Source organism: Periplaneta americana, chromosome 12 (genome assembly GCF_040183065.1).
Source record: "Periplaneta americana isolate PAMFEO1 chromosome 12, P.americana_PAMFEO1_priV1, whole genome shotgun sequence".
NCBI lineage: Eukaryota > Metazoa > Arthropoda > Insecta > Blattodea > Blattidae > Periplaneta > Periplaneta americana.
Genome location: NC_091128.1, coordinates 157,249,963 through 157,267,144, shown reverse-complemented (window position 1 = coordinate 157,267,144; position 17,182 = coordinate 157,249,963). Strand labels below are relative to the sequence as shown.

General features: G+C 35.2%; 1 protein-coding gene across 6 annotated transcripts in view; it reads left to right on the top strand.

The window, feature by feature from the left end:
- The window catches only part of Rok (Rho kinase), a 110,382-nt gene that overhangs the window by 42,821 nt on the left and 50,379 nt on the right, over positions 1 to 17,182 (top strand). For 3 of the 6 annotated variants that reach the window (XM_069842342.1, XM_069842343.1, XM_069842344.1), the window contains 6 exons: positions 1,309 to 1,555; positions 1,736 to 1,972; positions 3,608 to 3,631; positions 5,035 to 5,195; positions 6,770 to 7,024; positions 16,165 to 16,206. In XM_069842342.1, coding sequence (XP_069698443.1) covers positions 1,309 to 1,555; positions 1,736 to 1,972; positions 3,608 to 3,631; positions 5,035 to 5,195; positions 6,770 to 7,024; positions 16,165 to 16,206 — 966 coding nt within the window. The remainder of the gene's footprint in view (positions 1 to 1,308; positions 1,556 to 1,735; positions 1,973 to 3,607; positions 3,632 to 5,034; positions 5,196 to 6,769; positions 7,025 to 16,164; positions 16,207 to 17,182) is intronic. The other 3 variants (XM_069842345.1, XM_069842346.1, XM_069842347.1) reach the window with 3 other exon arrangements.

Genomic DNA, 17,182 nt, shown 5'->3' with positions numbered 1-17,182 from the left:
GTTATTATTTCTCACATTTTTTTTATAGGTGATGAGCTGATCATATTAATAAATTCATATCTTGAAAAATATAAATTGTTCAGAAAAACCATGTGGCAGTTTTTTATTTTATATTTTGTGAGATTGTATTGAAAATTTGAAGAAAATTGAGTAAAAAATTGCATTGTGTGGAACGTCTTGAATAAGACAATGCAAGAAAAAGTGTTGTTGATCTGAAATGTCACGTGGCGCTCTTAAAATGCCTCTCTGATGGACAAGCAATACAGATTATGAAACTAGAAACTTTATACATATTTATAATGGTACATTATGCAACGAGCCTATAATGGTAGTAATTAAGACGTGAGTATGTTTATGAAACGAGCGTCTTAATTACCATTATAGTCAAGTTTCATACGACTTCTTATGCCCGACCATATTTCTAACTTGAAATTATTCGTAAGTATTCATGTTATTCTTATCTGACTGAGGAGCGGAACTGACCTTGTGCAATACCTCGTAAATTGTGAGATGTGCGCAGACGCGAAAGTATTGATTTTTTCCGAGAAACAAATGTCGATATTGACCTTGATATAATCTAGAGAGTAAAACAAACATTAATCTTGATATAACCTTGAAATTGAATTAGACATTGAAAAACGAGATGACAAATTGAATTTATTTGAATATTATTTACAATTAACGCTAATTATTATAGTAACAGAACATAACCTTCTGCAACAGTATTGGATTTCCAGCCTCCGTGACGTTTTGCTAGTTGTCTTTCGATTGCATATCCGAGAATAATCGAAAACCTGAATTTTAATGAATAGGTGTACTTTAATGACATGCATTAATGGACTGCTACCAGGTATATAATTACTACATTTCGGCATGGTCGAGCATAAACATTAAAAATGAAGAATTACATTTTTGAAAGATTTTGGTCAAAATTCTTCTGTGTGTTTCCTTAAACAATAAAACAGCTTCTAAAAATATGCCTCTTAACTTGTTATGGTACATTTCACCTCAGAGTTCGATGTTCTAGAGTTCCTGTAGGCTTTGCTGATAATGAGTGTCCTGATGTCTTAGGACTAACAATTACGTACCTTTACCTTTATCACATTGATATATTGACTTCACACGCACTGTATAAATGCATACAAATTTCTAATCAGACATTACGATTTTTTCTTTTTTCTCTGTGTGGTTAAATGTAAAGAATAGAAGTTATAATAGTACCATTGCAGTCTCATATTCCTTGCATTACCTCAGCGAGCACAAATCTGTTGTTTTTATGGGCTCAAATTTGAATGGGCTGTGTTGCAGGTCTCAGATATGCAGGAGAAGCTGAAGCAGGAAGCAGAGGGATCAACGCGACTGAGGAAGCAGGTCGCAGAACTGACAGTTGCTAAGTCAACCAGTGAGCAGATACACTTGGAGTTGCAGGGCATGTTGTCAACATTGCAGCTACAGAGGGATACTTTGCAACAAGAAGTGGCAACTCTGCAAGGCCAGTTGTCTCAGGAGAAAAGCTCTCGTACACAAGCCTCTGATTTGCAGCAGGAACTAGAAGGTATTGGCAACAAAAGCAGAGGTTTTTTTATTTTACCTATGTGTGAGGTTAGTGGCTTTCTTATGCCTCAAGACTCAAGCCTGCTGTTTAATCTGGTTTTGTACATATTTACATACCTCTCTGTCTGTTTTACTGCTACTCGTCTGAATCTGAGGTAACACCCTGTGTTGTGCTTTGCAGGACGTTTGCAATCGCTGCACGGTGAACTGGAGCACGTGAAGCGGCAGGAGGCAAAGTTAACTGAAGATAACCGACAGTTGAGTGAGAAGGTATCATCTCTGGAGAAAGAATGTGCCTCGCTAGGGCTGGAGCTGAAGGCTGCTGAGAACCGGTACCAGCAGGAGGTGCGGGCCCACGAGGAGACGGAGCGCAGCCGGCTAGTCAGCAAGGAGGAGGCGAACCTCGAGGTGGTCAAGGGTGAGTGCACTGTTTGGATAATTTCTTTTTTAAGTAGATTCTACTGGAAGCAACAGCCTCCATACAACGTCCTACTCACTTGGAAATAGATGCTATCTACCATTCTTCATCAGCTTCAACAGGGTGTAGTGAAGCAGGCTGTTTTATCTCTTGGTTATTTTGAGATCTCTTGTAACAGAACTCTTCTTTCATACTTGGAAATGCCCAAAATATCAATGTGCGAGATCTGGAATCAGGGACGCACCCAGAATCTGGTTTTGGGGGAGGGGCTTCAGATAATATACTGTATTTGTAGTGTTAGTTACCTTCAGAGCACATATTGTATAGCTAAATTTAATTTAAATATTAATTTCATTTGTTACAAATATTTTCAAAGAAAGGGACTTACATTTACAAACTTAAATGTGCTATGGAATAAAGGACAGTAACTTACAAAATATAAGCCTATTGAACATTTTTAGTCGGTCTGCTCGCCTGCTGTTTGTTCTAGTACATTAACTGAATCTCATTTTCAGAGTATGTCAGACTTTAAAAGATTGGGTCATAAAAAAAGTCATGTATATTTAAAGTACAAAATCAAGCCTTCTTGGACCCTCATAGTCACAATATCATATTACTGCCACATTGAAAGCAGCTAACTTTGTAGATATAATATCTGGAAAGAAATGATGTTGGAAAATAGGAAAACACTCAAGCCAATATCGAAACAGTCATACTATATGGACGATAGGATCCCTATGCAATGGACTTCTTTATAGACGTCAAGATTTGTCTGTCTATCCATCTTAGCTATAAAGGTCCCAATGTTATTATGGTGTTACGTTGATTCACCATTCTAGAATGGTTATACTAACTCAACTTTAACAATAAACACTGAATACAGAACTGACAATGTAAATAAATGTGTCTGTATTTAAAGGTACTTCAGTATTTCAGTTTCTAATTCTCCATACAAGCATCACTGCCAATTCAAGAATTTTATAACTGGCCCATGCAACATACACTGTTTTGGCTATTGAAATTACTAAATTTAATTGTTTTTGTTTCACGTGATTGGAGGTGATTTACTCCAACTCCTTCGTTATGTTGGCTAATTTGGTTCTGCTGTTGGAAACAGTATTAATAATAAATTAACAAATAATCAATCTTCTTAATGTATCCAGCTGTTTGCTGACAACATGTAGTCCACTGTAGTCTTTTCAGTTGTTGTTTTTCATGAGATATGAGGGGTATTTTGATCGGTGTTCATTATAGATGCCTGTTGCTAGTAGCCAGAGTTGGGTGTAGTCAATATATACTGCAGGGCTGTGTCTTCTGCAACTGGTACTGATGATTTTAATTTACTTCTTTTGTGGTTTATGTATGGACCGTATAGAAGAATGTGTTCCAGATCTCCATCATGATTATTACACCACAGACAAGTAGGATTATTAGAAATGAATTGACAAATAAGAAACTGTTGCAATGTATCACTCTTATCATCTCAGGCATTATTGTTCACCATTTTTGTAACAATTCTATTAGCAATTGACAGAATATCTTTCATTGTGTGAAATGGAAGTGCTGTATTAAGTATGTACCAACAAAAAATGAAGACGATAAAGTCTTTTTTCATCCCTTTTCTTTGGACTGCAGGTCGAATGGATTGCATATTTAAAGGTAAAGTACAACTTCTCCCATTATAGATTCCCTTCTTATTACATGAACAAAGTTATGTGTAGTCTGTTACATCACAGCAACTTCATAGATTACTTCTATTGCCTGATGACAGATCCAGCTTTTTCCTTTTTCCTGCATTTTATTTTAACATCATGTTGTTCCTTGTATGCTGATGACTCGATTGCGGAGTGTAACATCCTGACAGATGCAACACAGAATTCCTAGGATCGTATTCATGAACTAGACTTTGGAAAGTACAGAGTCGTCATATTCCTATTCACAATCGACACTTTTACGAAAGTAAACTTCAATCGTGAATAACATAGCAAAAAAAAAAAAAAAAATGCTAGTAGGAATTCGAACTCAAAATCTCTTCATTATCAGTCTCACTGAACAGTCTGAACTACTGTGGCTGTCTTAAGCCTGGTTCAGACGGTGCGTGTTTCTGTGATGGATTCCAAGGTAGCTGCGCTGATGGCTGCCCTGCGTGTTTACTTGCTGGCTCCCGTGTTGGCTACGGTGATGGTAGTTGTTCACACGGAGCTGGCTCTTTTCACAGTTCAAATTGGAAAATCATCTGCTGCTTCATCTGTTGCCAACACTCATGGTCAAAAAGGAACTAAACTGTGAGTGGAAAACAACTAAAGTCCTACATTAACAGTAGTAAATGTAATAAAGTAATTAAGCCATAAGTGCAAAACAGCTAAAGTCCGATATTTAATTGTTGTTTCTTAGAAACTAGAGAATATAGATAAAACAGGTTTAGTTGGAAAACAACGAACATGGCGACATGGTTTCAGTGGTGATATTATATGATCATCTTTGGATCCAGCCTGCAAACCATCACGAAAAATAGCAAGGAACCTACCCTCGAAATCCAGCAAGCTAGCCATCCAAGGAGCCACCAGAGCACATTACTTCCGGCTAGTGAGCACACAGGTGACCCATCAGCGCAGCCACCTTGGAATCCATCACAGAAACACGCACCGTCTGAACCGGGCTTTACGAAATTGGGTACATTAACTGAAACATGGAAAACTGTATCTTTAACTGCCAATGACTTAGCAACCTTTGAGCTTTGTATATTTTAACCTTACTTGTACATTATTTTACGTTATTAACTTCCATCTTAGAACAGCATTATCAAAATCTGCTTCTCCTTTCCTTGCAAGTATTCTCAACCACAAGCATCATTTGCTTTTTATTTCTTGTAAAGCAAATATCTCCAAAACAAACACAAAATCTTATAATTTAAATAAAATCTTAAATAACAGAATATTTTGTAAGGAAACTAATTCTGACCTATAAATGTCTTAGTTAAAATGGGATTAAACAAGAAACTGAATAAAAATGGATTATTCTGATTTTCATAAATAATGGTTTATTTTGCATGCTGCTTACAGCTCTGCAGGCGAAGTTGAATGAGGAGAAGAGTGCGCGGCAGAGGGCAGACTTGCAGTGCCAGGAGAAGGAGCGGCAGATGTCCATGTTGTCTGTTGATTATCGGCAGATACAGCAGCGGCTACAGAAACTGGAAGGCGAGCACAGGCAGGAAAACGAGAAGGTTAGACTCTATACAGTGTTGCCATAGTGGTTACAATTGGCAACTGTGTATAGTTTAGTGTTGAATCCGAACCACACTCAAACTTGGCATTGAAAATTTCTCTTTTCTTCTTCATTATGCCCCATAATGAAGTAATTGCCAAACCATGCTTTTTTGCCATATGTAATAGTGTTAATTGAGGATTAATCTCGACATCCCTTATTACTTTCACTTTCTGTCCGATAGTTCATTTCTTCCATTTAATCGTCATTATAAAAAAGAAAAGAAAACTCATAAACAAGCAGCTAATGTAACCCGTTCAATTCCAAACCTTCTCTGTTATCCTCAACTTTCGTAATGGCATATTTTATAGCAAAGTTAAAAAGTAAAGACGATAGTCCACCGAAATTACTCTAACCAAACCAAATCATATCAAACCAAACCACACTAACCAACGCATTCCATTGTATAGTCTGGGTCAGCTTACTTCATACCCTAAGGGTGAAACCTAACCATTTTTCCCCCATTATTACATATGCTAGTGGATTGTGGTGATTTTCTAGTTTGCAGGTTGAATTTTCTTTTGCCAACTTCGTTTTGAATTTCGATACTGACAAATACTACAAATGGTAGCGATTTTGTAACTGGTATGTTGGCAGCTGAGACAGATATCGACAATATTTGTCGGTACTGGAGTTCCATGAAATTAAAATTGTACTAGATTTCTGAGCCGGATACTGGAAGCTAATGAAATTTGAATATATTAATAATTAATTAATATCAGTATTAATATTAATAATAATAGTTATTTTATGTGTTGCGTTGTGGTTATAATTTATTCAAGACTATAGCCAGGTAAGTTTTTGGAGTTAGTACTAATAATTTCAAAATACAGTTTTAGGTTAGTTGTCGTGAGTGAATTTTTTAGTCAAACCAATGAATTTCGTTTTGCCAGACAAAATACTTGACATGTTGATCCCTTTCTCGTATAGTTTGCCTACGAAAATATGTTACAAATTATTGAATTATTTAGAATAACCTTCCAACATAAAGTATGGTAAGTAAATAAGTCATTTAGCACGTAGGATGTGTGATATCTGGTAACAGTTGGCAACACTGACAAGACGGCAATATTTGCTGTTTAGGAACTGTTCTTATGTGACCCTTACTATAACCTAAAACCATTCTAACATAGCCAGTTTCATCCTAACCAAATCAATGCAACCCAAAATAATAATAATAATAATAATAATAATAATAATAATAATAATAATAATAATAATAATGCGGGGTTGCTACAGCCCATGGAGGGCCAAGGCTGATCAGCTGACTGCTGGCCTCATGTTCATATGCGAGATGAACGATCATTCAACCAGTATGGAGGTATTGTGTGGCCAGCATGATTATTTCTCCAGCTGTTATAGCTGATTTAATGCAACCCAAACTACCCTAACCAAACCATACTGACAAACCAGATTGGTATGAATGCTTCTGAAAGTTTGGTTGTGTATGCCAAACCGTAAGAATTCTGAATATTACACATTGCCTGAATTGTGTGCATTTTTAACTTCGTTTTTTCCTCTCTCTCCAACCAGGTGAAAGCTTTACAAGCACAAATAGAACAAGAGCAGCAGAAGAAGTCCACCCTGCAGTCAGAGCTTGGCGTGGTGTCGTCCGAGGCAGCTCACCTGAGGGCGAGGGAAACACAGCTTGCCAGGGAGGTGACCCAGCTCAGGGAAGGCAAGAAGTCTGTGGAAGAGGAGCTGCACAAAGTGAAGAGCGCGCGGTCCGTCGACGACCTGCAGATGAAGGAGCTGCAGGACCAGCTGGAGGCGGAGCAGTACTTCTCGGTATGTCCGCAGTGCTTGAGTTACTACTCTTTCTCATAGCGAATACAGAGACAAGTTGTGTGTGACACAGTCATCTCGCGTCATGCAGTTTGCAACAAAGACTGATGATAGCTGCATGTGTTCCTAAAGAATTGAGAATTTGAAAACAGTATAGTCTTTATAACACGTAATCATTAAAAATGAACTGATTGGTTCAAATTGCCTGCCATGCCACCTTTTAGCTAATGTGACACACATTTTTTCTCTGCATATAGTACAGTGACAGAATTTGAATTTTGTGCCTGTTATCACATGGCATAGATAGGACACGTGATTCTTTACTTTATTAGTATTGAAAAATAAATTTGCTGATTTCTGAGTTTAAGGGGTTACATACATCTTCTAGGGTGAAAAAATGTTATTTTTCATTTTTATATATGAAGGGTACACGGGAATAACGATCAAGGTCCATTTTAGAAAGTTTCGAGAAAAAAGAATTTTAAAGTTTAAGCACTTAATACTTTGTTATGTGCGTATTTAATAGAAATTGACGTAGTGGAATGTCAAGAACGATTATTTCTTATTATTAGCTAGACCACATGATAGTACTTCTTTTCCACTATAAGATAGCATTATTAACTCAATTTCGATTTTTTATGGACCTTGATCGTTTTTTCCGTGTACCCTTCATGTGTGAAAGAAATTTTAGAATATCTATAAAATTGACCAAATTATCAACAGTAATCTCACTAGAAATTTTTATTTATCTAGAGAAAATCAAAACTCGAGTGGGATTTAATTGACTATTACACGATTAGAAGAAAGTATATAAAGATTAGAAGAAATGAAGTACTCTAATACTTACTAAAATTCTGTTTCACTAATATTAGCTTTAGCAAAACGTTTGAATGGAGTTGCCATTTTCAGTTGACTATCTATGCAGAAAATAAATTACAATCACAAAGCATGTTTTATAGTTCTGTAAAGAATTTGCAGTTTGAAATGTTGGCAAACAAAGAAACAAATGCTAGTGAGATTATAAAAATTGTATTGATAAGCAGCCACGATTGATTGAAACATGTCGTCTCATATCGTTTTATTGGTCAAAAGTAGTATGATATAGTAAAAGTGTAATAGTCCATTAAAACGTTCTGCCTTGCAAACACAATACCAGCAAACAGTTTGTAATTTTATCACTCATTCTCTCAAAACTTTTAAATCATATCCACAATTTTTTAATTAATCGCATGAAATTTTGCATGGTCCTTTTCTTAGTAAGTTCGATGTATCTTTATCCTATCTTTAACAGAAAATTAGAAAAAAAAAAAAGAATTGACTGAAAAATTTCTTAAAATTTAAACATATGAACAAAAAATGTTTTCTTCTCCCTCTTGCAGTGCAGGTATTCTAACATTGATCTAGGGCCTGTCAGTATGAATGTTATCTTTAAGGCAAAGAAAAGTGACTACACAATATTAAATGTCTTGGGAGTAATTTTTTAAATAGCAGTTTGGTAGACATTACAAAATGAAAATTTTGAAAATTCACAATTCCGAAAACTTTTTATGCAGGCAAATATTTTTTCTTTTAGAATGAAGTTCAATTATTCACACATAAAGCATATAAAATTTCATTAAAATAGTGCATAAGGATATGGAGAAATACAATTTATAAAACATTTACATTTTTAAGGGTATGTAACCCCTTCAACACCTTCTATTGCAGTGAAGAACAATTTGTTGATCTCTTTCAAGAACCATATGCCATATTGTAAGATCTCATTAGTGTAAATCGGTTATTTGTGCTGTTAACAACATTCTTGAATTTTTTATGTAAATACTTATTCTTTTTGATAACACACAAGAGGGAAGAGAGAAAGAAGACGCCCACTGGAGTGTTGAAAGAATCAGTTTGAATAGTCCGGAGGTCGCAACAGGGCTGTTTCTTGTAGATTATGTTGATCTCTGTAGTTACTTCCAAAAAATCGCGTTTGTTTTAATGCCAATAAAAATATAAATTGATTTTAAATTTTAACATTCTTTTCACATGTTCAAAAAATTAATCAAATATTTGCTGAAGCTGTTGTACACAATCATATTTTTCTTCCAATTCAATACTTTACAAGAAAACTTGTCAAAGATTAATTGATATTGAAAAAGATTTGTCAAAGACTGTTTCATATTGCTAAAGATTTTAAAACATGTGCTTCAGGTTCATTGTAACCTATGTAAGCCTATCTGCCAAATCTATACTAATAATAAATCTGTAGCCAAAATTTTTCTGGTAATTTTCGATTTTCCAAAAATAATTGGTGTTAACATGTATAATTAACCATCCTGAAACCGAAGATCGCTTTTTTTAAATTTTTGTTTGTATGTCTGTCTGTCTGGATGTTTGTTACCTTTTCACGTGATAATGGCTGAACCAATTTATATGAAAATTGGAATATAAATTAAGTTCGTTGTAACTTAGATTTTAGGCTATATGGCATTCAAAATACTTTATTTAAAAGGAGGGTTATAAGGTGGCTTGAATTAAATAAATCGTGAAAAATGTTATATAAAAAAATTTTTCTTTAAAAATGATTTCCGATACGTTTCATTCCAAGCAAAATTTTGGTGGGACCAAATTGCACCAAAAACGGATGTTCTCTGAACCAAGTGATCATATTTTAATTATTTGCATGTAATAACAATTAAGAAACATGTTAAAGAAATTATCATTGGACTAAATGAGCGGTCTCTGGAGCAAAATGATCGCATTTTAATTATCTAAATAAAATTTAAATTAAGTGACATATTAAACGATTTATCCTTCTATCAAACACGAATGTTCCCTGGATCAAATGTCCTATTTTAATTATGTAATTACTTTATATTTATTTCTAACAAGTGCAGCGGAGCGCACGGGTACGGCTAGTATTGCAATATAATAATAAATTTCTAAATTATAGACATCAGCTCAAAGAATTTTGAGTGACCACAAGGGTCCTGAATACAATAAACATGTACAATAATGTGATGTGATACATTAAAGAAAAAAGAAAGTTAATTGTTGAAGGCAAATATAAGTTGATTAATTGAAATAGAGATGATGATGTAATATTTGAAGAGAATCCTTGATAATATTTATAAGAATAGACATTACATAATCAAAAGGAATGTGAAGTTCCTTAAGATAATTCCACGTGAATTTTGTGATTGAACCTCTACTGCCAAACAGCAAACCAATGACGCACCATTGTTTAAGAGGGACGTTGTACTTTTGAGAAAGATACGGCAGACAAGGTTCATATATGGACTTCTTCTCAATATCAACTTCGGTGGCCTGATTTAGGTTTCTTTCGAAACAGATAGTAGAATCAAGAACAAGAGCCCGTTTTAAGCATCCGTTGATAGCAATAATGTCTGCCCGTCTAAAAGAACCATCTGATGATACACAATGTACTTCCTCATGAATCTCCCAATTTAAAGTTTTTAACGATATCGCCAAAGCATGTCGTACACGATGATGTCTAGCATTGATCAGCAGCTCGCCTTTGGGGCATTGTCCAAGCACATGTCCAAGTGTTTCAAGCTCGCTACAGTCTGGATGACAGCAGCGGGTTGTGCTTAGAGTTCTGCACGGTATTGCGCGAACAGCCGAAATATTGCTTGACATTTTTAAAGCATTGGTCCATTCTGAGGAAGATAGGCCCTTTCGATTGCTTACCCATGAGTCAGCCTTGGGGAGATCACTATAAACAATAACCCCTTTACCACGCAAGGTATGGTTTGTCCAAGTTTGGAATGCGTCATTTCTTAAGTGTTTACGACCTGACCAGTTGATAGCATCAATAGCTGTGATATTCAATTTTGACAGAGCAGAAACTTTTTCACTTATAAGGTCCCTAACATTGTGGAGATGGGAGTCATCAACACGAAGAAGAGTATTTCAGATATTTATGTGTTGCACATAAGCTTCCCAAGATGCTTTCATTAACGAAAGACAACGATATTTTTTAGGGGAGTAAAGCATTCCGTCTGGGCAGTCATGAGGAAGACCAATAAGCTCTTTGCATGCTCCTCTGGTAACTTTATCTAAATCATTAAGAGAATAAATAAATCCTTTGGAGAATAACTAGGCTATACAAAACAGTATTTGTATTACTTAACTGTACGGTACCCTAAAACGAAGAATATTACAATTGCATATTGTTTTAAAACAAAATATTTACAATTAGTACGGTATTTGCCTGGTCATAGGTTAGAATCTTATACAAGTATTGTCACTTAACTCCACATATCTGCCTTGCAACGCATTATTTTTCATTTTATTGTGGTATTCCACAGAACCCAGGGCATACAGGCATGGATTAATTCATGTAATTGAATTAACTTGCAAATATATTCTCTTGGATAAGATGCCATGTTTTTTTGTGGTTCTTGGCACCATAATATTTTCGAATTCCATGGTCAATTCCTTCAAAGAATTCTCAAGTCTCTGGTCAATTAGAACGTGTTCTTATTTACTTTAAAGGCAATCAAAGACTTTTGAAGTATCGTAAGTGATTTGAAATTAAACTTGTGAAGTATTGGCAAGTCTTGAAAAGTTTTGTGAAGTATTGTATTTGACGAAAATTTGATCGTGTACTAGCAGCATTTAATAATGCACTGTTCCCAAACAGCTAAAGCATCAGTATTCAGCACTATAGACCCAGGTTCAAATCCTGGCATTATCAAAGTCAAATTTCTTATGAACACAGATAATTTTGATAGTTTTTTTTTTTTACCGAGGTTCTCTGCTTTCACCTGCAATTATTCCATTATTTCGTCTCATCCAATTATTATTCTTCTGTCTGAGGAATTGATTAAATTTCAGTTAGGGAAATCATAGCTTATTTAACAGTTAATATGTAGACTGAATGTCGGTGGCTCATATTAGAGAAAGTGTCCAGCATTGTCACTCAGCAGAATTGCATTTGCTTTTGGCACACAGGGTTTTTGTATCTGACCAGCCATGCGAGCTGATAAAGGTAGAATAAGAAAAGCATTTTAAAATTAAATTATCTAATTGTTTGATCCTAATTTAGGCTGTTTATTGACGCATCCAGTACTTTAAATGAGGAGCTAATATAAGTAGTTAAAATAACTGTGATTTCCAGAGATGTAAAGAATATTTATGTATAGATTGTGTGTTCAGTAAGCTAGGAAATACAATGTGGTACATTTAGATAGTCAAAATCCCACTTTTGCAGTAAATTTAGAAAAACCTTTTTAATAAGCAATCTTCATGACTTATCAGATAAAATAAACTAATGTTATATGCAATATAGTAAAAGAGTATTCCAACAAGAATACTGGATTTAATAATGTAAATAAATGCAACAAAAATAGGTAACAGAATAGATAACATTGCTGCCAAACCAACAACAAGACAATGGTGCAATGTCTCATTAATGACTTGTTATTGTGGGGTTGGCGACACTGCTATCTCCTCTGTTATCTGTATTTGTTGCAATTATTCACATTATTAAATCTGGCATTCTTGTTGGGACATCCTATATAATATACAGTGTCTTTCATAAGTAACCGATCACTCAAAAACTTTACAGACAAGGATGATCCTCGGACATGTTAAGTATCCTTACCAATAAAAATATTTCCTGGTGCCGTACAGCCAATCTAGTCGCAAATGTTCGACTAGAAAACACCACTTATCCATGCTTAATGTGCGTTTGCTGTTGGTATACCTGCTTAGTTGGCATCCTGTACACCAACACATTGTTGGTGTGGAACAGACGGACAAGATTAACTCTGCTACAAGGAAGAGAAACTCCTTGGCCTCCACGATCTCCAGACCTAACACTCTTGAACTTTGGCCTCCACGATCTCCAGACGTAACACTCTTGGACTTTTTATGGGGATTTGTTTAGGATTATGTGTAAAAAATAAAACACGGTCTGTTATGCACACAATACAAATGGCCACTCCTGACATGCTTTCAAGAGTGCACAAAAAGATGAACCGACATTTGCAATTGTGTATCCTTCAGGGTGAAAAATGTCGGCTAATTTACAGTTACTGTAATCTCTATTTAATCCGCTTGTGTTTGTTTGTTTTTTATGACAGTAATATTACTCTAAATAATTTTGAATTCAGTAACAATTGTTTCATTTGTCACTACGTAGTAAAGTAGCGCAGGTACACTAGTGATCAAATGGACTGTACAGCACCAGGAACTAGCATAGATGTTTAACACATCCAGAAATCATCAAAATTTGTCAATTTTCAAAGTGATCAGTTATTTTTGAAAGACCCTGTATATTATAATCCAGTAAATTGAAGTACTTTATTAAAACAACAATAGTTCGAAATACAAACTATATACAGTATAAAATATTATCACTTATGACTTAATTTAACTCTTGTAAATATGAAATAAAAATATATTGTATACAAAAGAAAATGAAACATACCAAAATGCAGAAATTGCTTAGGAACTGGAAATGTCGGAAATGTAAAAGTAGTATTCGAGTGTATATAATTTTATATTATTATACTGTGGTATTTCTCTTCGCAGGAAATAACTGTCAATTCTTTTATTAATTAAGCCTTATGTGGTAAAAGCTTAAAGTAGCTTACATGATACATTGCCTGCTACATGCTACAGGTAGATGGACAGGGTAGGGAGATTATTGTGATAACCTTCTAGACATTCTTCAAGAGTGCAATCATAAGAATTTCGCTACAAGTGTGTTCGTAACTGTATGTAAATTTCTGTTTTAATATTCGTCATACAGTCCTGTAAGATTTGGCAATTTTATGGTAATTACATTTTGATATAGATTTTGGCAATTTCTTCTTTGTGCTGGGATATAATCTAGCCTAGTTACTGGTTCCATCCTCAGGGATGTGTTTGGTGACCTAGTCGGTTGTGTGAGTTTTGGGTAGACAGCCCCAGCTCCTTTACATGCTGAAACACTAACACATGTTTCTTTTCTTAAGTATAGTCACTGTGAAAATCGACAGATCTGCCATCTACTGAAGCTCCCAAATCTTGAATTAGCTGTTTATGACCTCTGTGCTATCATAATTAAAAAACGTATTACTGTCTTCATATCTGTGTGTGAGAAAGTGGCTTATAGGCTCTCTTAGCTCTAACACAAAAGGAAGCTACTCGCAACATTGTACTTTAACCCCTCCCCTCCATCTAACGTGAAAAACAAAAAGATGGTTTCGAATTTCGATACTGACAAATACTACAACTGGCAGTTACTTTCTAACTTAGGTTAGGTCTCATGTGTCATAAACTGTTGGTCAAATTAATGAATTTCATGTTGTCGGACAAAATACATTGTAATGTTTAGGGAGCGGATTTTTATGTGCTAAAAAATTTATATATATTTATTTTTTATGTGCCAAAAGGTACGAAAATATTTGCTAAAAATAAAAAAAAAATATTTTTTTAAATATGACAAAAATACCTTACTAGTAACTAATGTTACTAGGTACTCACCAACCACACTTGAGTGCTAGTAGTTGGCCGAGAATTGCAGTGAATAACAAAGGTAATCTCCAAATTCTCCATCACAAATGCATGCTGATTATCGCTCAACAACGAGTTATACTGTGAAAACGATCTTTCCACATCATAGGACGTCAGACGTGCATATTTAAAGAGAGGAATGTCACAAACACCTACACCGTCAATTTTACCTACAGGCACACCCTCCAATACTTGAGCAACTTCACACATTTTTTATATCCACTGTTTTTCCCAAACACATTCTGAAATTTGTCCCTTAGTACTTGTACTTCTGAACCTGGTAGCGAGTCTAGTTTAATTTCCATGGCACGCACCTCCCTGTTTCAGACAACAGGTTTTTGGATGTTTCGAGTTTTTTTATGGTGTCACACAAAAAGCTTAGATTTGCTAATAGGAAAACCAAATCGTTTTTTAAACAACCATCTTTCAGTATGTCTTGAAGGATATTGATTGACGAAACCCGATAACAGGGAATCACAACAAGACGTATTGCCTTACTTGATGGTCATGAGCAAGAGGCGAGAGATTTGTTTAAATTAAATAATGTTCATACCCAAGCTCTTATCTGTTGTGTTTCACAAACAAAGCGCCCAATGAAATCATCTTCAGCAACAATAAACATTCCTAATTATGTGTTACAAGAGCTCTCCTTCTTGTCCATGTTAATTTATTCTCTAATAATAACACTGATATGCTGCCTAGCAGTTCTCAGAACTTGAGGCGATACTATTACGAAAATGTACCACAGATACACCACACAGCGCTTAGAAACACGAAGCATCTAAGAATTCTTAAAAAAGATAACATACTTCTGAGTTACATAATTGATTTAGTTTTAAAATGTTTAAAAGTTCTTGTAAAAAAATTATTTAAGTAAAAAACTCCAAGATTTATGTGTTTGTAATAGATTTCCTGAAAATATGTATTTACATAATTTTTTTGTGAAAATGTGTATTTTTATGTGAAATAAAATTCGGGTTTTAAACTTGAAACTTCAAGTTCGGAATTTTTAACTTCGTTAATTGTGTTTTATCACACGCAAAAATAATATTTAATTACATAAGAATCCGCTCCTTAGTAATGTTAGACCAATCAGTCAATCATAAATAAATAAATATGAGATAAACAATATTTATTATTGTTGTTTCAGAACATAGGATTGTGATTTTACCTGATTTGGTGGTATCTGATAAGAGTTGACAATATTGAAAAGATGGCCACCTTAGCTTTTTAGGAATTAATCTTACATGAATCCCTTATATATTTTTCCAGTTAACAGGGCTGTCCAGGCATATGGACTCAAAACAACAGACTACTACTCTTCCAGGGTACAAGCAATATAACTCTGATGATGGAACTGTAACTAGTTTAAAAACGTGGGAGAAATTAAATCTTCCACAGTTGCAAAACCCAAGATTTCTTTACATCCCAATTGCAGAGAAAGCGTGAAATATCTTACCGAAAGGGCACATATCATTATCTCATATGTAATGAATGGCGATAATTAATATTGATGTAGCTTGATAAGGATGTAGTTCTGCTGCTAAACAGTGGGTGAGATTGAACGACCACTGTTTAACACCAGAAGTTAAGACTTTGTGTGATTTAGTTGGCTGTTCTGTTTGGGTCAACAGTCTGAAGAGAATATGGAAGACAGCAGTTCTTTAGCCACCGAGGTGAGGGTTGTGTTGATGCATGGGTCACGTGTGCATGCACAGTCTGTCTGTGTCTCATAATCACACAGGTAGAAACTTCATAGCCCCTGCCCCCTGCTCCCCCAGCTTTTATCACCTTTGCCAAATTGTTTATGAATAGGAGAAATTTGGTGGGTTGGGCATGAAGCATGTTGAGGGATCTGTTCATGATAACTCTGTTTCCTCCCTCTCCATTTTGAGGGCAGGTACATACAATACACCCGTGCATTCCGCTTTACATCTTGCACTGAGGCTGTTCGTAACTTTGCTATTGTTACCCTCAGTGTACCACGTTTAGAAGGAGTTATATTCTGGAAAATAGTCTGTGATCATTCATGTCTTGGGATTTATTGTCTCCAGCATTTCCCAACTGCTTCCAGATTCCATCATTGAAGTTTTGTTGTCGTGAACCTGAAAGGTTAGTTATGTCTGGTGACCCATGTTCCTTGGTACATGCAGTAGTCATGTCTATTAATACAGTGTAGGCAGTTTGAAAGTTTCGAAGCATTGCTTGGCTGGTTGGCGGTCTGAACCCCATGCAGTCGCTAGCGCTCTCCTCCATGAAAGTGCTGCAGTCAGTCGTAAGTGAGGTTTCATTAGAGCAGTGGTTCCCAAAGTATGGGTCACGATCCCTCGGTGGGCCATGTAAAGAGCTGAGAAGAATAGCAACATGATTTGCAAAATAAAACATGTTGTTGTTTTCTAATGCCAGGCATTTGACAATAAAGTCATTTGACCTCTTGCACTCCAATATTTTTCAAAGATATTATCATGGTCAGCCACTGAAGCACAGATTTTGAGGTGCAAAATAAAACATAGAACGCCTTATTAACAAACATGTATGTTGTATTTAGAAATATAAACAATGTTGAACATAAAAAAAAGTTACAGTGGTTATAAAGTAAAAAATAATTAATATGATAAATTTGCCTGTTTTTAACAGAGTAGGCTCTCAGAT